This window comes from Diorhabda carinulata, chromosome 3 (assembly GCF_026250575.1).
Source record: "Diorhabda carinulata isolate Delta chromosome 3, icDioCari1.1, whole genome shotgun sequence".
Lineage (NCBI taxonomy): Eukaryota > Metazoa > Arthropoda > Insecta > Coleoptera > Chrysomelidae > Diorhabda > Diorhabda carinulata.
Window position 1 is genome coordinate 7,882,103 of NC_079462.1, and position 23,298 is coordinate 7,905,400.

At 32.3% G+C, this 23,298-nt stretch overlaps 1 protein-coding gene across 2 annotated transcripts in view; it reads left to right on the forward strand.

The window, feature by feature from the left end:
• LOC130891509 (protein turtle homolog A-like) overlaps nt 1-23,298 on the forward strand; it is an 842,489-nt gene that overhangs the window by 480,080 nt on the left and 339,111 nt on the right. For both annotated transcript variants that reach the window (XM_057796310.1, XM_057796309.1), the window contains exon 5: nt 997-1,200. In XM_057796310.1, the coding sequence (XP_057652293.1) occupies nt 997-1,200 (204 nt within the window). The remainder of the gene's footprint in view (nt 1-996; nt 1,201-23,298) is intronic.

Genomic DNA, 23,298 nt, shown 5'->3' on the forward strand with positions numbered 1-23,298 from the left:
AGGGAATTGATACATGCCAATGTCAATAACTTTTTTATGGTTTTTCCTTTTTCACTTATACTTTTCAAATCTTTTGTTCGACAGCAGTCACTATTTTTTCTCCAAAAGTTTGTTTATGTTTATTTTTTGTAGTAAACAACCTCTGACTATAAGTAATGGAAAATAATTAGATGTATTGATTACGCATCAATTTTTGTCTGAAAACAATACTCTGGACGCAAAAGCTTGATTTAAAAAGTTTTATGGTGATTTCTGTTCAGGAAAATCTACCATCATTGACTAGAATATGAAGTTAAACGTAGTCGTTTAACAATGGTGGTTACACCAGAAAATATAGACAAATGTCGTGAAAATAGTAATGGAAAAGTGGAATCTAGAAGAGAGGAGAAAGGTTTTTCCTCAGGATATCTCTGGATGAACCATCGGTACAAATTTAAATCAAAACGACATATTAGAAGACTGAACCAGACGAAAGACGTTGTAAGCAAGCAAAAACGCAACAAAACACAAAATCCCTGAGAATTCAGATAAACGAAAATATCTTCCATCAAGGGAATAAAGTTGATAAATTCGATGGTTGCATTCAATTTTGTTCCACAAAAATATGGGTCAAATATAGAAGGTAGTCATGGTACAAAGGTCAAATTGATTGGTTTTATATAAATGATTATAGAAGCATAGAATTAAACTAATTTATTATTATTATACCTAATCGCTTTTGGGATGAGAAATACATTAATTCTGCCGCTGCAAATTAAAAAATAAAATCGTATTCTCTAATTTTATCGAAACAAATACATTCTTCTTCTGCAACTCAAAGAATATGACAATGTTCGCAAACCAATTTTGTATTATTTTGTATTAACAATAAATATGAAAATATCTTCATAATTGTAGTTGAGTATAACAAAGTCAAATTGTTGAAAATTGAGATTTACTATATAGACTAACAGTGTTAGAGTTGAAAGCATTATTCAGTTAATGATTATTTTACAGGCCGGCCTCCACCTAAAGTAACATGGTGGCAAGAAAATGCACTCCTAGACGATTCTTTCGAATATCTTTCCGAGAGACGAGTCCGTAATATCCTTCACATCGATAGATTGGAACGAAAACATCTACATACTGTTTTCACATGTCAAGCATCTAACAACAACCTCGTTGCACCGATCTCAAGCTCCGTCACCTTGGATATAAACCGTGAGTTAATACATGATACTTATTAATGATTAAAACGAAAATATGCAATCTTAAGAGTTGGGTGTGTTACTTACAATTAAACTTCGATTGTTAAATAAATATCAGTGATAGTTACACCGCATATTAACTAAAGATTTATTAAGCTGGATTCGGATTTCGTAATTCTTATATTGTTGATTCATTAATAATTTCCACCATCTTATGCTTGTTATAACCCATAGAAGGTAAACTATATGTATGGTCCAAGTTTATATTGATTAAATTTCAGTGGAAATATTGGTTCATGCCGACAAAATTTTGTGACAATCATCTTTAATTGTATAATTTTAATTTCCAACAATTCTTGTTCATATCATATTATACTGGGTGATTGATTACAGCGAAAAGCTCAGTGTTTCCTATGTCCTTTGAGATATGAGTTTTAAAATTTGATTGATGAAAACCAACATTAGTCTTCACAGTTCAAAAGTATTTACAATCTCCTTGGTGTTCCAGAATGGTGTGCAATATCAAAGACATTTTCTTTTAAATAAAACACTCCACATATCATTGTATATTTAGATATATAGTTGTGATGTGTTCTACGGGGTATTTGAGAAGTTATTTTCCTAAAAAATCGTAACAATTTCAATATCCTGTAAAATTTAAGTGAAATCACGCTAAAGTATTCGAACATCAATGAAAATTCTGGGAAATAATTTATTTCGTATAAGGTAATTTATTCAGTTTACCAATAATTGATTGATTACCGTGAGCAGGTACACCATGCAAAAACCACATGCTTGGACGCATACAAAGTGTGACTTCTTCCAATAAAAGAGGATTTTCCTCAAAAAAATGTGGTCCAATTTTATATCCACCAAAAATCTCTCCCAACACATAACGAACATCTAGTTTTACTGTTAACACAACAATGGTACAATGTGTGAAATTATGGTCCTTCAAGATTACCACAGTTCTCTATTATCAATAAACCATTCATTTTAACCAAACGCTCTAGCAAATTCCTTCCATGATACATTTATATTTGTTAAAGAATGAGATATAGATCTCAAAATCAATAATTTTTCACAAGAAATAATTGTAGTAAACTGTTCAGCTCTTATTTAAGTTGGAATTGGCAACTAAACAGCTCAAATATTGTTCATTTTCGGTTTTTTCTCTAGTTCAAGAAGCTTTATGTATTGGATATCGATTATTCTGAATCGAAAGGTGTTGCTTGTATGAAATTGTCATAAGGATAAAAACTTCCAACACGTAATTTCATCGGTTGATCCCATTTTTATTTTCAAAATTAATGATAAATCTATGGAGAATTCTATTAATTTTTGACTTAGAAATCGACCAATTGTACGTTAGATCAGCTAATTGATTGTAGAACTTTTGAAAAAATAACCTTTTGGTATTCTCTCTTAAATCTAACCTTCTTTATGATAGTGATTAATATTGCTGATAACTGTCTGCAAGTATAACATGTTGTAATGTTTTGCGAAAACTTATCTAAAAAACCTGATTTCAAATGGTATTTACATTAGGTTATAGCGGTACCAGTATGATTTGAAACAGGTTAAACGAATAACTGATCCTGATGTACTTATTAATTTTTCTTTAATGATAGAATCTCTAGAAACTTCAAATTTATCATACAATGTAGAAATGTTTCTAAATTACTACCATCAACTCATATGCAGAGATTGCGGTCCTAATGTTCAGTGTGAATGTTTCAATCTTATCTACAATATAAACATCAATAACCAACTCCCATAAAGACGTTCAGCCGTTGTTAATCCAAACACCTAGAATTTGCTGCCACGAACTCAAAGGATATAAACAATTCCAAGGGGAATTCTCCGTTATAGCGATACACGGAAATCTTATGGAGGTTACTCTCGACACAATATACATGTCATTCTGTAATTGTACCAACTCTTGACTCGACTAGTCCCCCAAGACTTGTTAGATCACGGAGTCGCCTACCAATCATCGGAGTTAGTGGGTCGGTTCTGTTGGAATCACAGTCACGTCGGATTATTCTCTGAATGCCGCCGTTGCCGATGATATTTCTGTCATATATTTCTTATTTCGGAAAAAGAAATTCTTTACGATTGTAATTTTCTCGATTATTGTAGATCCAACAAAATCTTTTTTTCTTCCATAGTTTTTGCTCGTTATATTAATTTTTAAAGGAAAATGAACTGATAAATTTTAAGTGCTTACCAATGTAAGGTAAAAAAGTTTTTCTTAACCACCACAATTCCAAATAGGATATTGGAAACTCTATGAAGTAATCTACTATCTAAGTATATAAATTTATTCTTTTGCCTCTTTTTCTGTGTTTTCGAATTTAAAATAACTACTGCATAAGCACTACCTACATAAAGCATAATTAATGTTATAATTACTCATTATCAGAAGAACCGAAGATGCTGAGAAAGGCGGACAAAAGAAGCGTTTAACTGTCCTGTCACACACCGTTTGAGGTGCGACGAAGGTGGTTATTATTTAAGGCAGTAGTGAAAAATAAGAAACAATGGCCCATGCTATACCAGAATTTGAAAATATGATAGAAAACATTCTAGTGAATGGTGACATCGAGATCGCTCAGGAGGTCAAGTAGAAAAGACTGCAGGCTCTAAAACGAGAAGGGTAGTTTCGTAAGTAAAGGTATCATTCTCTTTCACAATGATACCTCTCTACATGCGAAGCTAAGATCTGATCAGAGCAAACGTACCATCCTTCCTACAATACCGAACCATTGCTTGGTGACTACCACTTTTTTCTCCATTGATGAACAATGTATACAACGATATTTGGATGAATAGAATAGAAGTAAAATAGATTAGAATATTTGATACAGAATAAACTATACATACCACCAAAACTCAAAAAATAGAATAGCGTAATCAATTTCCGTTGGATCCACTGCTTTTTCTTGAAAGAAGCAACTAGCTACAAAATCAACAGAGACAAACATTGTAAGTTTCATATTCAGGCTAACTTACTTACTTTGAGAATTGTAAAGCAGTGGTTTGAAATTATCATTAACTAAAATATATAAAGATAGGTAGACAGACCTAAGTTTAAAAGATGTACTAATACTTTGAAGAGTTTTCAACATCCAATTTATCAGTAGTCCCTAAACTTGATGTCACCGATGATGATGATGAAATATTTGTAAATGTTCCATTGTTCAATTATATATCAACAATTTTATTGTCACTTTGTTTTCCATAGTCTTTTTACAATGAACTCTAAGAAAATTGAACAATAATAATGAATTGAATCGAATAATATTGACAATTTGATAAAATTATATTATTCAATGGCCATAACAAAAATCACGTCAAAATTAAATTATAATGCATTATTTCGGCACAAATAGATGGTAAAAGGCGGTAGTAAAAATGGCATAATTGAGCCATTTCTCTCCTGACCTTTTTTTTGTTTCGCATACAAGATGAAGGTAGCCGCAAACACGACAGAAAATCTGCTAACTACAAAATGAAAGGGGAAATCTTATGTTACATACAATAATTTCATGGACTTGCAGTCGAGATAAATAACGATTTATTTTCCTGCAACTATGTTATTTGTATATTTTAGTCAATTAAATAAGTCATATATGCTTCTCTCTCGATACTGAAAATATCCAGAAAATCCACCATCACATCAATCTGTACACTTTAAGGAACGACAAGAGCTCGTAAAACGCCAGTCCGAATGCCATCGATTAAAAAAGCAGAGACTTTTGCACTGAAAAAATTAAATAAAGAAACACCAGGTCATGTATTTTTTGTGATGAAAGTGGGTCATCAGAAACGCCAGAAAAACTAGTTATATTCCATGATAATTTAAGATTACTTTTATAGATAACATTGATATCGTTTACTGTTTCAGGGGAACCTCAGGAAATTTGTAGAGAATATCTTTCAGTGCGACTACAATTACTAAAATTATAAATGCACAAAAAGTTGGGTATGAACAAATAAATTGGTATAAAATCTGAACGAGTCACTCATTGAGTTCATTAATACAGTGTAAATGAGAGAGGAAAAAGAGCAAGTAATTCCAATCAAATAATTTCAGTGATAATCTTTGTACCAAAGTCTATTCATCGAAGAAAAACACTGAACCAAAACAGTGATCAGTTCATGTTCTTTGCGTGAACATTAAGGGCGAAATGGGGCGCGACATCGTTATTGGATCAAATTATTCACCACAAATTAATAGCCGCGGGTCAGTGTCGTATTGCTGCAAAAGCCGCTAGATCAGGTGTAGTACAGGGACGACGTCGTATTATAATATTGTAGAGAGATTGCTGATGAAGCTGTTGTCATTAGATATATCAAGAAAAGAGTTAATGATTGTGAATATTTATAAAATTGAACATGCCAGAGAATGATGACAGAAATGTTGATAACGTTATTTCAAAAACGCCAAATATTCCTGGACTATCTTCTTTCAAGTTTCAAGAAAAAAATAACAATTCCATTGATAATCTCGAGAGGAGCGCCATCAGAAGAATTGTGCATACTTTTTTCATTCAAAATGAGTACTTGCTGGTTACCGGCTTTTAAAAGATCAACATTATATAATTTATTAATAAAAATGGCATTTCAATATAATAAGCGAGGAGAGAACAGTTTATTATTAGAAAAAGAAGAAATAATTGTGTGAAGGCGAGAAAACCTTAGAAAAATTAAGAAACTTTACTACCTGGATGAAACATGGGTAAACATTGGATATTCTGAGAATGACGTTTGGGTGGACTCTTCCATAGGTAAAATCCTCAAGGCAAGCATTTTAGGATGTAATTTCCACCGGATTAAAAAACCTATCAGGTGGATAATATTTGAAAATAGTTATTTATACAACAAGTGATTAAAGTAATACTTTTTTCATGACATTTTGCACTTCGAGTGAAAAAAAAATAATTTTATTTATATTTATAAAAAGTTACATTACTATTGGTACTTAAATTGGGAACATTTAACGAGTTCAAAGAAATAATATCGTCTATAGTTGTATTAGTACTAATTGAATTGTTGGTAGGATCGTAAACATTTACAAAGTCGAACTAGTTGTTCCCGTTAAAATTTTCACTGCGGAATCCATTTTGTTTTTTATTCAGTCGTCTACGTGATCCTCCACAATTGTGTTGGATTTCCACCCATCGAGCTTTTTTAGTAGAATAATATCACCACTGGAATCTACTAATACAGACGCCCAGTGTAGTTTTTTGGATTAGGTAAATTCAAATATGTTGCGATAAGGGGAGAAATTTTTAAAAAGGTATTGATACCTACAGCTTGGGTTTTACATTTTCCATTTCTATACTGCAAAAATAACAAGTTCAATCTATTGTCAGATATTTCACCAATAACAGTAACGTTGAACATGAGTTTTTGTATCAGGGATAATTAGAACATTTCCGGTATTATTAATATCGTTACACTTCATTTCATATAATTCCTCCCTTCGCAGAGTTGCGATTCCGAATATTAAAACAACCTGAAAGATGTTACAAATAATATCGAAGCTTACACTAAAATTTTTTGCTGTAATACCTTATGCATGAGATAATGATCGTCTGGAGAAACTTATTAATTTATTCACACGCAATTGTTTTAGATTTTTAGATTTAGATTTTTAAGATTCATATTTTTTTTAGATTTATTTTTCAAATATTCAATGAGTTTCGAGTATTTACTGATGTTTACGTCGTTATTTACCATTAAGGTGCCTTTCAGTTTTGAATAAGTCGACCAAAGTGTTGAAGTCTTCCACATTTTGGATTTAGTTCCAAAGTAAGCTAGTAACACTCTTTCTGTGAAGCTGTTTATGCCTTTTTTAGTACGCTGCTCCATAAAAGAATTATATTCCTTCAAATACTGTTCCCTAAATTTCTCAGGAAGAAGATACATAGTCGCTGCAGTTGCCAATTCAACAACATCTTCTGGCGTACATTTTAAACTTTCTTCACTATTACTTTATTTTGATTGACATCTACTTATATCTATTCCCAAATTTTTAACTGAATGTGTTCCATATTTTGGCCGTTCACTTTATATCTATTCCAAACTTCACGTTTACATTGTATATTTTTGTAATAATAATGGTGCATAATTATTATTACAAAATTATGTGCGTGAATATCTTTTGATTTACTATTTTTCTTCGATTAATAGAGTATAGTTTGAATTTGATTGTTCATTATCTCAAAATAATGATAAAATATGGTATCAAAGTCATTCAAGTGTTCTAAAATTGATGCTTATTCAAAAAAACTTTTTTTTGTTCCCGGAACCCTGTATATGAATCATTATTAATATTGAGGCAAAACTCATATATATTAAATAGATTCAAACGTTGAATTTAATCTCTAATAAAAGTTACTGGAAACTTCTTTTCGATTGTACTTACACGATAAAGCTTTAACGGTTAAATAATACGTTGCTGGTGTCGATTCAAATTTGGAACAAAAGCCAATGTGATGATACTTGCTTCGCTATCAGCATTGGGTTACAAAGACATTGTTCGTGTTCTCTTTAACAAAAGGGATTTCTAGTTACCTATGAGCAGTAACGTATAAACCCCGATATAAATTCTACTTTCACAATACGCTTTTACCATAGAAATAACTAATTCAGCGGCTTTCTGTTTGTCTCACTATTAACTCATGTGTTTATAGGATCAGGTGACCAACTTTCTGTGAATTAAGATGAATTCTAAACGGTTTTTTCTTTAAAGTGAAGTAATTCAGGTTGAAGAGAAATCTATATTTCAGTATAATTGTATATTAAGGAATTTGTAGAACCTATTTATGAATACCACTATATCAACACTCACAAACATTGTCTAACGCGTGTTTCGATAACAAAGATCCGTCTTCAGAGACGGAAGGTAAATTCTATATATTTATAGTCTATACATCAATAATAAATGATGAAAAACGTTCCTTTTGCTCTCATACACAGTTATACGATTGATATCTAGTTAGCCTAGACCAGTTCCAAGCATAAACAAAATATTTCGTTACCATAGCAACGAATAATAACATATTAGAAATGTCAGCGTAAAGTTTGACGTCATAAAAGTAAACCGGAAAAAAGATGTCCACCGAAATTGTGAAAATCGAAAAACTGGAGTATCGAGCCATCATCAAGTACCTGTATTTAAAAGGGTTAAGAGGTAAGCAGATTTACGAAGATATGCTTAATACCCTTGGTGATCAATGTCCTTTGTATGCGACCGTGAAAAATTGGACTACAAGCTTCAAAAGAGGTAAATTTTCCATTGAAAATGATGACCGATCAGATGCAGTTCATGACATGATTTTATCAGACCGTCGAATTGGGCTACAACAGATATCAGAAGCAATGATTATTTCATACTAACGCGTTCATCATATAGTTCACGTCAATTTGGACATGAGAAAAATTGCTGCAAAATGGATCCCCAAATGTTTGAATGTTGACCAGAAGCGTGCAAGGGTAGAAGCCTCGCGTTCGATCTGTGCTCGGGGTGCTTCAAGCGTATGCTGGAATGCAAAAAATTCAACAGGATTTAGTTAGTGATAGCTGCAACTTCCAGCACGTTTGGGTGCATGGTCTCTCGGGCAACAATGGCTGATTCATTCACCAGTCGAGGCTCGGCAAAACCAACAATGGGATCAGAACTTATTCTTGGTAGAGCAAACAAAGCAACTATTGTATCTTAGAGTTGCCTGCCCACAAGACAACCGGAGAAGCAAAGTTGTATAAAAACATCTGGCATGAGACAAGTAAGGGCAAACATAGATCCCTTATACCTCTTACAAGCCAATCTGCTTCAATACAACAGACGCAAAATTCGAGTGACCACAAGTCTTCTATCTGAACATGCTGACCTGAGATTCGATCTCCATGCTATAAGACATCATCTAAGATCCGGAATGCTGTTGGTGTATCGAGAGGAATAAACTGCATACCATTTGAGCACTTCCTACGTGCGATGTTCAAACACTTAGGAATGATTTGTCTAGTGATGTTAAATGGTAAAAGGCAACGTGCTTTATTAGCTCCCATAGTTTTAAGTGCTGCACGACGAGACTATCGGAAAGCCTATGCGCCTAACGGTCTTTCACTGCTCATTAAACTTATTATAAACTATTGTACAGTATTGTCATAGAAAGATATATTGCAGCCTTTTGTATTGAAAAACATCATTGATGTCTTTAAATCTGTAAAACTCTTAGTGCTTGTTGAAGACAATTCTTTGGAATGGGTGTTACATATCGCCGCTTTATCTAAATAATCAAATTCTGCCGATTTCCGCAAGATCAGTTTCCAAGGAACTACTTCTATACTAGTTTATTATGCCATATTTGAGTCGCATCTACGATATGCAATTTTCTACTGGGGTACTTATTGCGCGACTCTATTTGAGCGAGTCTTCAAACTACAAAAAAACTGTTAGATACTTACGCATTACCAGTTCTTCTCCAAAATATCGACTGTTCTTTTCGTATTGAACTTTGAATCTGTTCGCTTTTCCTATTTTAGAAAGGTGATTCCACAACTATCCACTTAGGAACGTATAGCACGATTTATATCTACTCTATCCACGTTTAGAGTTAGTTGAAACATATTTTCCGGCATTTCACAAGAATTTGAATGCATATTTATTAGAAAGTACATTATGGAAAATATTGCAAAATATCGAAAATAACATAATTCCCGAAAATTCGTACTATAGGGAGTATACCAAGATAGATTCGAAATTATGACTTTTATCAATTATTGAAATGTTTGCACCAACAGAACGAACGTCCTGTACAATATGTATTGATCATCTTTTCTGAATCAATTTCTAATAATTGATGGTTAAAAGTTTCAGTAATAAGTTAATGTTGGTAATGAACTGATATTTCCCCCTGTCATCCATCTAACAATGAAAAGTTGAGATTGAAAATTACGAGAAATTATTATTTTTTCCCCTTGGTTGTTCATCCATTTGACAGGTGAGATACTTTGGATATTTTTGCGTGTATCAAAGTATTACAGTTCACAAAATTATTAAATAAGATCTGGGTGTAGCAACTGAGGTAACAAGACATCAAATAAATACATCAACGAGGAATATGAAGACGGATAAAATAAGCAGACAACCCAGTTAATAAATCTCAATCAACGTTAACTGGTATTACTTGAGCGAAGGTGTATGTTGGTTTGTTAGGGAAGAATTTGAAATATTGTGTGTCCCTATTTAGTTGAATTATAGAAAATTACTTGGTAGGTACTGTGGCAGTTTATCTTCCTGTTTATGTTTCCAAGTAAAAAGAAAATAAATTTACAAATTAATGGAATTTAATGACATCAAGCACAGAGATTTATTGTAAACGTTTAAACTCATTCGAAGAAACTGTATAGCAGAATCTAATGAGTTTTGAAAAAAATATCCATGCTGCACATCGAACTAACAATGTTTTCAAGACAAGCATAAAACATCTCAGAATCAATCTTTGATTATCTCGTTCACTCACTCTCCAGTTTAGCCAAAGACTGAATTTTTTCCAGAAAACAATATACGAGGGCTGCTACTTTAGTTTTCAGATATGGCAACACTAATATGAATATGTCAAATCTGGCATTTGAAATTTTTATTGATACATGTATTTAGAAATTGCTGTCATACGAGTGATATTTGAGTTGTTGACAAATACTTGAAACATTCATCTTGGTCGAAAAATGGAATTAAACCGCGAAAATAGATATGTGAAAATAATATTTTTAGTAAATCAATGTTTAATATATATCATAATTACAAAAGTTTTGAACAACAGCATTACCTTTTTCAATTTAGTAATTCCTATTTTATAACTAAAATCATTTTTTGTTTATTTGATAATACATTCAAATTTCATTTAAATTTAGTCAATAGGAAAGTTAGACAATTTTATTAGGAAATTATCGTTCTACATACAACATTTACCTGGATTGTTTGTTTGCATTTATAATTATATGCTTCAAAACCTCATTGTTTGGACACAATTCATGACTCACAACGCGTGGTGTAATCCTTGCAAATTTTATTCACTAAGCTCAATTATGTATACAAAATTTGTTATGTACAATTTTAAATGAGCATTATAGTTCTTTTATAGACTTTATTACTAAATAAATGGGTTAATAATGAAACAATGCTTTAACTGTGACAGAACGAGCTTCCATTTAAATATGAAGATAAAAAAACGAAAGCTTAATAATCATTAACATTTTTAAAATAAAATTGTTACGATGTAATATTTCATTACAGCCATTATATCGTGGACCTTAGGGTTACTAATTAAAATACACTTTCTTTAAATTTACACCAGTTCTGGTCGCCTTTTAATCTCCTCCAAATGAGAAAATGTTAACTCCATTGTTACTTTTTGTGCATGACTTGGGAGCTTAAAAAAGGGAAAAAAAATAGCCGTCGCCTTCTCACCGCATTTCCGTGTTCATTTCATTTTAACTTCATCGCTGATTCCGCCATTTCTTTATTAAAGCGATTTATACGTGTAGTGACCTATATGTGCTTCAATACATATACAGCGTGTCAATTTTAAAATGTACTACCTTCAATATTCTGGTACCTATCAACAATTTAAAAACTGCACACCACAATTATTTTTAAATAGGACGGTTGCTAAGTTAGTTCAATATGTCCAAAATTTATATGCCAAATAAACCGGAAAATTGCAATTTTACTGATACCAGAAATATTCATGTGTATTATGTATATATCATAGGTCAATAGACAAGTTGGGATTTTAGCTAATATCCCAGGATAATAGGCAGTTGGCTGATGGCGCGCCACGCATGCCTATTAGGTAAATTGGGTATTAGGTAAATGCGGGACGAATAATCTATTATTCGTCGAAAAATGTCCAAGAGTTTGTCTATTCTCCTGGAACTTTAGCTAAAATTCGGATAATAGAATATCTATTGAAAAAGGCCAAGCGTTTATCTGCTGTCCTGTACTTCTAACGAAAGGGCTAATACCGAAGCCAATTTCAATGTTTGTTTTTATTTTTGAGTTCACACTGAGGTTCGCACTGGCACTTTCTTGACTTTCCGTATTTTCCTCTTTCTCTCTCTTTTTCTCTCTCTCTCATTGTCTCATTGAAAAGTCATTTGCAAGAACTCTTTAGAATGGAGAAGATCATTGTTGATTGTGAAAATTTTTAAAAGGAGCTGAAAGAATTGTTTAATAGTTAGAAAAGTAATCACGGTATATAGGATAAAGAATAGTTAGACAATGTAAAGCAAATTTTACTCGCTGGTCTTCCATACAGAGAAGCTGCACCCAAAGCTTACAATACTTACTAACATTATGTGAATAACTATTGCAAATCGAAAATGAATGTCACGTAATCGTAGAAAGAAAAAAACAAACAGATGCTGTTATTTACTATGTACCTGTAGAAGGAAAGAATTTTAGAAGCTCATACTCAAACTTGTCATGAAGAACGAGACAAGATGGCGTACGATTTAAAAAGTAAATATAGCATATCGATTGCAGCACTCAAAATTTTTCCTGGTTATTGCGAAATTTGTAATAGAAAGAAGTCAACGTTAAGGAAAGGTGTAGTGGCTCAGCCCATTTTGTCGCAGGAATTCAACACTCGAGGACAAGTCGACGTCATTGATTTTCAGTCCAATGATGATAATCAAGGTTTTAAATGGTTGATGAACTACCAGGATCATGCGTCAAAATTTTTGTAGTTAAGGCCACTCAAGTCGAAGCATGCAGTTAATGACAATGGAGTTTACTGCAGCTGTCATACTGGAGTTGAGAAGAATTTGGCCTCAATGTAAGATTGTCCATGCTTGACCACGACATCCTCAGAGTCAAGGTAGAGTTGAAAGGGCAAATGCTAACGTTAACAGTATGCTTACAGCATATATGATAGAAAAAAATACAAAAAATAATCTATTGTCCGGCATTTAGCAATACTCCTATACATGTATTGAGGCTGCTATTTATATTTTTGAACTGGGCGATACTATTTCTGACTGGTATTGATATTGTCAATACTAAACATAACCAAAACTACAATATTTTGTAATTTGAGTGCGTAGAATACAATTTGCAACTTTAGGTTTAATGTTTAATTTCTTTGGTAGTACTGAATACCATATTTGAAAATTCACGATTATCTATTTTATGGAATGGATTATAATTTATTCAAACATCACAAAACTACCATGACATTATCAGTTACATATATAATACTAGCTATCGTACAGAAGCATCTTTTAAATCGTGTTTCAAACTCACTTATCATTTTCTCCCTTCTACATTATAAACAATACATTTTGGCACTGTTTTGAAGATTGTGAGTGAAAACTCCCCTCCTTGCTTCTCAACAGACAGTAATATCGGAACCACTAGAAGGTATTCTTCATCACACAGCGTAATCTCGTTTTGGTCTATTGGTCACAATATTAGATAGGGTTTTCCAGATTTCCTTGCTAGCTATGATTTGATGAACAATATTTTTTCGTGAAAATCAGCTCCCTACTTGTTGAATGGTTCCTCAAGGTTCCTCCTGCCATCTTTGACATGCAAAAAATGTATGCTCACTATATTCCACTTCAGGGCAGTAAAGACACATTGGTGAGTTTATAATTTTAAGTAATTTATGAAACATCCATGTCCTGTGAGTAGCTGTACACAGTGATAATTTATATTTACGTATTTTCTATTGAACCAAATATCATTTTTAGGAATAAATCTTTTTGTCCAGCTACCTTTGTCTCTTATACTGTCCCATCGTCTTTGTTAGCTTTACATGAATATATGTTCCTCCCTTAGTCTAGTTATATTATTTTCACCATATGTCAAGCTTCTTTATTTCCTTTAAGCATGTTGCTGTAATTTTGGAAACTGAGTGTAACTGAGACCAACAAGAAGATGCATATAGCATGATTGAGTGAGTGACTGTACTCAAGAGTTTTTGCTTAATAGAAGTAGCACCATTAAGTTTTGACATTAATCAAAGTTACCTGATTTCTAGTTTAGTTGCAACACGTGTGTTATTCACTTGTATAGTTACCTGCCTAACTGCCATACAGTTGACCATAAGTACAGCTTAAGTCTTTTCTTTCGCAAGTGTTGATTCATTTCTTTTATATAGGTACTCCGATATTCTATGTATAGCAGTATCTGTCAGGGTTACTAGTACTTCTTCTGACGCTTTTGTGACCACCACTTCAAAATCATCAGCATAACAAACAATAGTAACGTTATAATAGATTCCACAGGATTGGACCTAAGATGGATCCTTGTGATAGTCCGCATATAATTTGCATGTTATGTCCAATCAAGAGTTCTCTCTTAAGAAAGTATGTTTGTATCTAACGTGTCTTAATATATTCTTTTGTCTCGGAGCCCATCTACAGAGTTGAATGATATTCATTTTGTACATCGAGGGTTACTAAGAGGCAGAGCTTCTGATTGTTATATGCGAAGCATACAGCAGTCTTTGCCTTACCTATTAGCAGGATTACGGCATCGAAGAAGATCGAAGTGAGTAATAATTAACAAAAACGCATCGACACAAATTATTACTGATGATCAATGAAATGTGAAGTACAGTCTTCTAGTTTTAGAATCATACAAATTTGATTGCCTATAGCAGCCAACGTCTTGATTTAACTTATTCTTTATACATTAACCATTCGGGTCATTCAAAAATTATGGAGCTTGAGGTGGTCATAGTGGAATACATTTTCCATAAATTCTGTGAAATTCAGCAAACTTAGTGAGCGATGTCCAGGTTGAGGTTACAGGTATATTAATTGTAAGAGCTCCATTATGATCTTCTTTATAGTATGCTCTAATCAATGATTAATGCAGCCTGTGCAAAACACTTATTAAATATTTTTCAATTTCGTTTTTGGTGATTCAATTTGGTCAGAAGAAATGGATGATATGGTGCTTCTTTAAGAAATCAAATAATTTTCTTCAATGTAAAAGTCTTGGGATTTTTTTTTTATCAATGACCTTTGGAATAAATTAAGAACGCTTGAATCTTAATAAAGTTGGATGGTATAGTGAGAAATTTTCTTCCATGTGAATGTTATTTAGGGTACTTTTTAACAGAATAGAAAGTCCACAGATTATGTGATAAGTATAGATAAAAATTGTACGAGGTCTAGCTATTAAATTAAGAGATTGCGCGCTAGACGAGTGGGGTAAGAAACGATTAGTGCGTTGTGTATCTAGATATCTTGTCTATGCACGTCCCAAAACATGTTTTCGTTACTATTATAGTGTTTGTGCAGTAGCGGTTTGAAACGAACGTGTTCTTTTCTCGTACCGAAAACCATGTGTGACGAAAAAAAAGAGCAACGTATCAATCTCAAATTTCTCGTTAAATTGACAAAAACTCCGACTGAATGCTATAAATTGTTGCAAGAGGCCTATGGAGACAATTTTCTTTCCCATGCGCGTGTTTTTGAGTGGTGTAAGCGCCGAGGTGAGGGCCGAGAGCGCAAATCAAAATTCAAGACAATGTTGATCGTTTTTCGACAATAACGGTATCGTGATGATTGAATGGGTTCCAGAGGGTCAGACTGTCAACCAGACTTACTATTTGTCAGCACTGCGAGTTCGTAAAAAACGGCCCAAGTTGTGGAAGAATAACTCGTGGAGCAGTATTTGGCCAGTAAGTGCACTCCAGTGCTCGAACACCTCCCGTACTCACCAGATTTGGCACCGTGCGACTTTTTTTGTGTTTACGAAGTTAAAATCTGCTTTGAAAGGGACCCGATTTCAGTCAATGAAAGTGGTAAAGCAAAAACGGCAGAGCGCCTGAAGGCTCTCCCCAAAGAAGACTTCCAGCACTGCTTCGATCAATGGAAAAAACGTAAGAAAATGTGTGTGTCGAGGAGAGGGGAGCATATTGAATGAGAGCATTCGACTGTAGAATAATTTTTATAATAAAACCTTTTTTCGTAACCACTCTCATTATTTAATAGCCAGACCTCGTATTTATTGACAGATATCAATTTATGCGAATGTTTATTCATTATTATTTCATTCTCGAATTTCGTACATTACATGGAAACGAAGATATGCAGTTTTCTTAATGAAGTTCACTGTATTCAATGAAGTTATATAAAATTAACAAAGCTCCATCTTGCATTTTTTTCATCATCAGTTTTTTTATCTAATAAGAGCTAAAAGAATTAAATATCACGGAACCTTTCCAGTGCGTATTAGTCAAAAAATTCAATATTCATAAAAGTCTTGATCACATTAAAATGGTGCCATATTCACGTATCAAATTAATATCAGGATAACCCCAGTAAATTTTATACCATCAGTATAATCCATGGAAATCTGAGCCTCAGTATAACAGTTAACAAACTGGGATTATTTGTACACACACAGAAACAGAGCAATCAACGTTTAATTGTTACAGTTATTGTTACCATTATTCTTTATTTCTGTTGTTTATTCGTCGCAGTGCTCAATAATAGCTTTGTAAAGTTTAATATTTGTCTAAATGAGTTTTGGCCAACTAATAAAGTGATTATGAACCGTACCAAGCAAGATAAATGTATACATTTCAATCATTATTGGGTAAAATCTTCTATATAAACAGTGGAATATATACATATTCACCATTTTTATAAAATAAGAATAACTGCATTAAACAATTTATCTCTTAACATCAGAGAGTGATAAAAAATAAATTGTCATAAGTAAACAAAAGAACAATTTCAAACAGCAGAAAAGAATTCTCGATAACAATTATTAGAAAACAAATAACGTTTCCAGGTGTCAGAATAAATCCGGACATAGGTAGGTTTTTTGATTGCGTGTCCGGCCAAAATAAACGGTGTCCGGCTTACGTTAGGCTTTTTATATTTCGTCAACACCGTGGCCGAGCGCAGGTGACGAGACAAGGTCTTGAAAAAGGCTATGTGTTCATTTTACCATGACCATTTATCAAAACTACATCAAAGATACAGAGAAGGCTGATGTTTCTGTAATTGAGGTTTTGGAAAACTGTTCTATGATAATGAATAGCAGAAATGCAAAAATTGAACAAGACTTTTGCCCACTGAAAATGATTTTCATTTTGACTAAATTCAAAGAGAAGACCGAAAATTTTGAAACCGGTGACTGCGTTCATAGAATATGAAAAACATGTACATAATTGCAGTGAAATATTTACGATATTGGACTGAATACATTTCACATGGATGATTTCAAACGATGTTCCTGAATGAAATCAAGTTTCCGATACTATAAGTATCCTATTACAATAAAACGTCAAAATTGACATAAGCAAATGTTTGAACCAACTGCAAAATCTCAAATGTTTTCTGAACCCTAACAAAGAAAACATTGATTTCAAGAAGCTGTAAGCACATAAGATTAATAGCCTATTTTTAAATAATGATAATTCAATATTGCTTATCAGAATTCCTCACCATTTGCCAGTATGACTTTGATTCCCAGGACCAAACGCAAACGTTGAAAGAGCTTTCTCTTTCTCGTCACCAATCGACGAAAAGATTCAGATTTTATATTGACACTGTTGCCAAAATGTTGATTGTAGGATGCAATTCAAAGCATTTGATATGAAGATTTCTGCAAATATATTTTGGAAGAAACTGAGCTTTGAAATTAACTGATCATTTTTATTGTGTAACTCGAAGAGAAGAAGTTTTCTTTTGTTTTATTGTTTAACTTAAAGAAAAAAATGTTTTTGATTATTGTTTTTCAGTCGAAAAAGTCTTATTTGTGCCTTCCACTAGTATTTAAGAATAATTTGATATTTTTATAAATGCTTAAGCATGTAGAATTTAATTTTGACAGAAGACTATTAGATTAATATAAATTAAGTACCTACGTAAGACTGATTTAACATTTGATTTTATTTATTATTTTACTAGAACTTGACTACATACAATTTTTTGTCGTATCTGATAATAATGGGACAAAACACTCAATAATATAGGGTGTCCGGCCTTTCTACCCAAATGTCCGGCCAAACTGGTCTGCCTGTGTTTTCAGTGTAACTCATTTTTAGTTATTATTATTATTTCAGAAATTCAAATAAATCTCAACAAGAAGAATATCAAATATAAACTTATTTCTATACACATTTGGAGAATAAAAGTCTTCGAAAAATTATCTTCTATCAATTCCTTGCTAATTTTTGAAATTATAACTTATTAAAAATTATAAAGTTACTAACAGAAATATAATCGTTGATATCTGATCTTGCAATGAATATAATTGCTCATCTCTCAAGTTTTATTTGGTGACAATATTTTTTAGTCGTATAATTTGCAAGAGGTCCTAGCTAAGGGACTTCGAAAGAGATGAAAGTATTAGGATAAATAAATTGTCAATGGATGTGAGCTCAAGAAAACCAAATTCATCGATCTAAAGGCTTTGTCTTTGAATGACCACAGAGCAACAAGATAGTCAAATAGGACTATCGAATCCTAGATATTGCTTCAGTAGTAACCGGATAACCGCAAATCATAACATTGTGAATATCGTCGAATTCGGAGTTTTGTCTTACAACTGAAAATCAGCATACGTAACACACAATTAATATTATAGTATAGTAGCAGATCACCATTAGTTCGACCAGAAGCATCATGACCTCCCAGGGCTAAGTTCTGAAAGTATGCAAGTTTACACTACATCAACCGTTTACTTTGGCAACCCAGATGCGCGATCTGTCTACAATTAAACATGTCTGCAATATAACTGTTTGCAGTGTGTTGAATTTGCAGAATCCTCCACAGAGTAAATGGATTATCGTGGAGTGAGGCAGATTATCATAACTCATTTTAAACCAGATTTCACAGTTAGTGGTGTAGTTAAGTAGAAAATTCGTTATTGAATATGAAGAACTTAGTGTCTTTTGGAAATTAATCAAATTGTATAAGCAGATATGGTTCATCTTTTTTATGACTCAGTATATTACCGAATTTTTTCATACTCTTGTAATATGGGAGAACTATAGTAAATAATTATATTCTCTCTGTCCTTTTTTTGTAGTTTCTAATTCAATGTTTCCTTATCAAGTATCAATATATTCATTGAGTGAATATGTTTTACAAAGCAGACTTATATAAGGATTACCTCAACCAAATAGACCTTTTATTTGGAAATTAATTTCTAGCTCAAGGCGTGTTTACAAAAGCAGCATTTTGGAGAATCGTGAGTTTCCTTCGGGAAACACTTGCAATATTCAAAAGTATGATAAGTAATATTGGTTGTGTTTTGGACCTATATACACAAGGTTTTAAATGAAGATGTTTGTTTTCTTAGATTGAATGTACGAGTTTAGGAAAGGTTACAATTATTGTGAAAAATAAACATTATAGAATTAAATTAATGGAAGAAAAATAACATAATCTGTACTGGAAGACGATTTCATCCAACTCTAATGAAATCAGCTGACACTGATCACGTTGATTATTGGCCACTGGTATGCTGCTAGGCACCTCAAGATAATGGGCGTCACGCAAGTTGTTCAATGTTAAAAATTCGTTTGGAGATAACTCCCCTCCGAGTATTATTCAACTGTGCTTCTTTCCAAGGTGATCGAGACGAAGCAGGGAAAAACACAACTAATTCAAGGAGTCAGATATATTTAGGCATCTTCGATTAGAAAACACATTATATGTTAACTATAGGGCTTATTTTCGGAAGGAACTATGAAATATGGTGGAAAAGTACATATAAAAATCACATAAGCAGAAAGAGTTATTTTTAAAATCTATATAGCTAACCAGGAATCAACATTTCCATACCAAATACATAATAAAGACCAAAGCGTTGATAAACCCCATTTTTGTGCTACCCTCATTAACAAAATTGTAGTAAAATAAAAAGAAAGAAAAACACCCAGCATTAATTCAAGACAAAAGAATCAATTTTTGAGTTGATATATTACTAGCTCAATTATAGGGTGTTTCTATATAAGACCGTCAACGCTCTCAACAAATGATTCATTTTGATATCGGAATACGAACCCTTACAGGTCCTTGTTGCTGAGATATAGGGTGCTCAAAATTTTAAATCAAAATCAAAAATTTACCATTAATCATATGTTCCTTAATAAAATAATATTTTCACATAAACAAACTTTGTAATAATTCAATCAGTGGCGCGCTGTTAGGGTTAGTTGTCACTTTTACCCCCTATTTTTTACGCCCCTGGAGCAAATTCTTTTTCAATTTTGTTTTAAATTGCCTGATTATTTTTAATTAAAAAACTAATAACCTTTTATGGAGCTAAAATGGACAGTGCTGTAGAAAGTTGCCTCTAAACTAAAATCTGCAAACACGTAAGTTATTTACAAATTAATTATTCATTTAATTTCGAATAATTATTAAGCGTAAGTAGTTCAAAACAAATAAAATTATACATAATATCGATTCCAAAGAAAAATGTATTACAATAACAAAATTGACAATGAAAATAAAAATAATAATAGTACAAATTAAATTCAAACAACACTGTATTACAACAATAACAAAATAGAAAAAGTTACAGTAGTTGTTCAAACTGTTGGCCGCTTACTTTAATATACTTATTACACCGTTTTGTCATTGAAAAAAGTGTCTTTGAGAAGACATCTGGATGGGATTCAATGATTTATGCGGCAGCTTGAATTCTAGCTATTAGATCTTGTTTAGATTTGATTATTGTTTATTACCCTAAGGTCTTCATATAGCCCCATATAAACAAATCGATAGGATTTAAGTCAGGTGATCTTGGAGGCCAACAATTGATTACACCTCGACCAATCTATTTTTCTTTAAAACGGCTGTTTAAGTAATTTCTTGCCGCTGCAGCAAAATTAACAGATGCCCCATCGTGTTGAAAGCACATTTGTTATCTAATATTTAACGGTAAATTCTCCAACAATTCATCCAACGTTTCTTCCAGAAAGCACGTATAAATTGCTTCATTTAATTTATTTGGTAAAATGTAAGGCCTGTTTAAGCAATCTCCAACCATACCCACCCATACTTCAACACCCTACATTTTAGCTCTATAAAATGTTATTAGTTTTTTAACTAAAAATAATTAGGCAATTTCAAACAATACTAGAAAAAGAATTTGCTCCAGTGGCGTAAAAAATAGGGGGATAAAAGTGACAACTAGCCCGGACAACGTTAAATTTTTCCAAAGCTTATGTTAAAATATTACTTTATTAACGAGCATATTGGCCACCAAATTTGAAAAAAAAATTGATGGGGTTCTTGATTTATGGCAAATTTTTGATTTTGATTTAAAATCTCAGCAACTAGGCTCCGTAAGGTATCGTATTCCTATATCAAAATGAGTCATTTTTTGAGATCTCTCTGTGGTAGAGCGTTGTCTGTCGAATATAGAAACAGCCTGTATAATTAATTCAACAAAATATTTACAGAAGAAAATATACCATTATTTTGGAAAGGAAACATTTTTATATTAATCAAGTCAAAAGACGTGAAAACTCAGATCCACTATACAGAGAAATAACAATACAAGTATATGAATTAAGAAGATACCTGTGACAAATAACATCATAATGGATGAAAATATAGATGGAATTCAACACACTGAGAAAGAATATCGATAGAGATACAGAAAAATAAAAGTAATAAGCTGCACTGACTAGGTGGAATCATATTTGCGGATGAAGACGACACGTATAAGCTTTATATAATTCCAGCAAAAGAAAAAAACTGTAGTAGTATCCGTACGGAAAACAATATCCTATAGGATAGACATTTCAAAGAGAAATAAACTCACAATCTATGTTTAGAATGTAGTCAGTCATACCATCTAGGTGCAAATATAACAAACACTAAGAATATATAGGCAACGGTAACCTGAAATTACCTGAATGAAGCTTTTTAAGATAGTTCTATGTCAACAACGAGTAGAACTATACAGTCATAAGATTCTACTGATATTTCTTTCTTTGGATTCATGTAATTGGATAAACAAGTTCAGATATCTTGAGTTTTCATTCCGCTTATCACGGAATAAATGGAATAAAAAATGAAGTGATTACAATAATGTATAATCCAAAGCATATATTTTTATTCGTTCCAATATGAAACGGTAGATATGTTAGTCATACGGCAATTTCCATTTCATAAATATTTTTACCCGAAAATTTATTTTTCAGTATCTATACTCGTTCCATTTATTCGCCCTGTTTCGATTGAAACCAATCATCAATTACGTTCTTTGTCATTTATAATAGTTATGAGTACCATTTTCATTTTTATTCCTGCATCAGCTCAATTGACATTTATACAACTACACTGAAAAACATGAGTTCACTCTGAATATTTTGAAATTATGAAAAATATTTTGGTATTGAAATAATTGTTTTCCAGTCATGATAGATAATTATCTACGTATACTCCCATGAAATTTGTATTGACAACTCAAGAAAGTTTTTACTCTATCCGTTTATCATGTAGCCTTTTCTTGTTTGTTTGAATAATCCCATGTGACTTGCTTTTTTGCTATTTTATGTTTCTTTTTTCGTCAATCGTTCCCTTGATATGTATACTTTTTCAATCCGTATTAACCTGGTTTTGTTATCTTGTTTTTGGTTTTTCTCTTGCTTCCACCCAATTTTTTCTCAATGTACTCAACTTTGTGTAGGTGTAAAGATGATGGTTTTCCTTGTTTTTTTTTCTAGAAAATAAAGCCTGTCATTACTGATTACTGCGCTCCATTATGTTGGATTTGTCACTATTTCTAAACCATGAATGGTTTTAACAGTGTACAACAAAATTCATCAACTTTGTGATGAATGTAGTGTAATATTTATTGTTGTGGATTTCTATCCCAATAAATTTCTTTTGGTATGACAATCATAAAGTCAGTAAAATAATGTCAAACGTTCAAATTTATGATCTTTATTTGGTATATTCTTCTTTCTTTTTTCCTTTCATGGAACTATATTGAAATTATTTCAAATTAATAAGAAATTCCGGACATTTGTAATTATTTTTAAAAAGAAAGAATGATAAAGAATTCGGCAATCAAGTATCGAATATAAAATTTCACAAACGG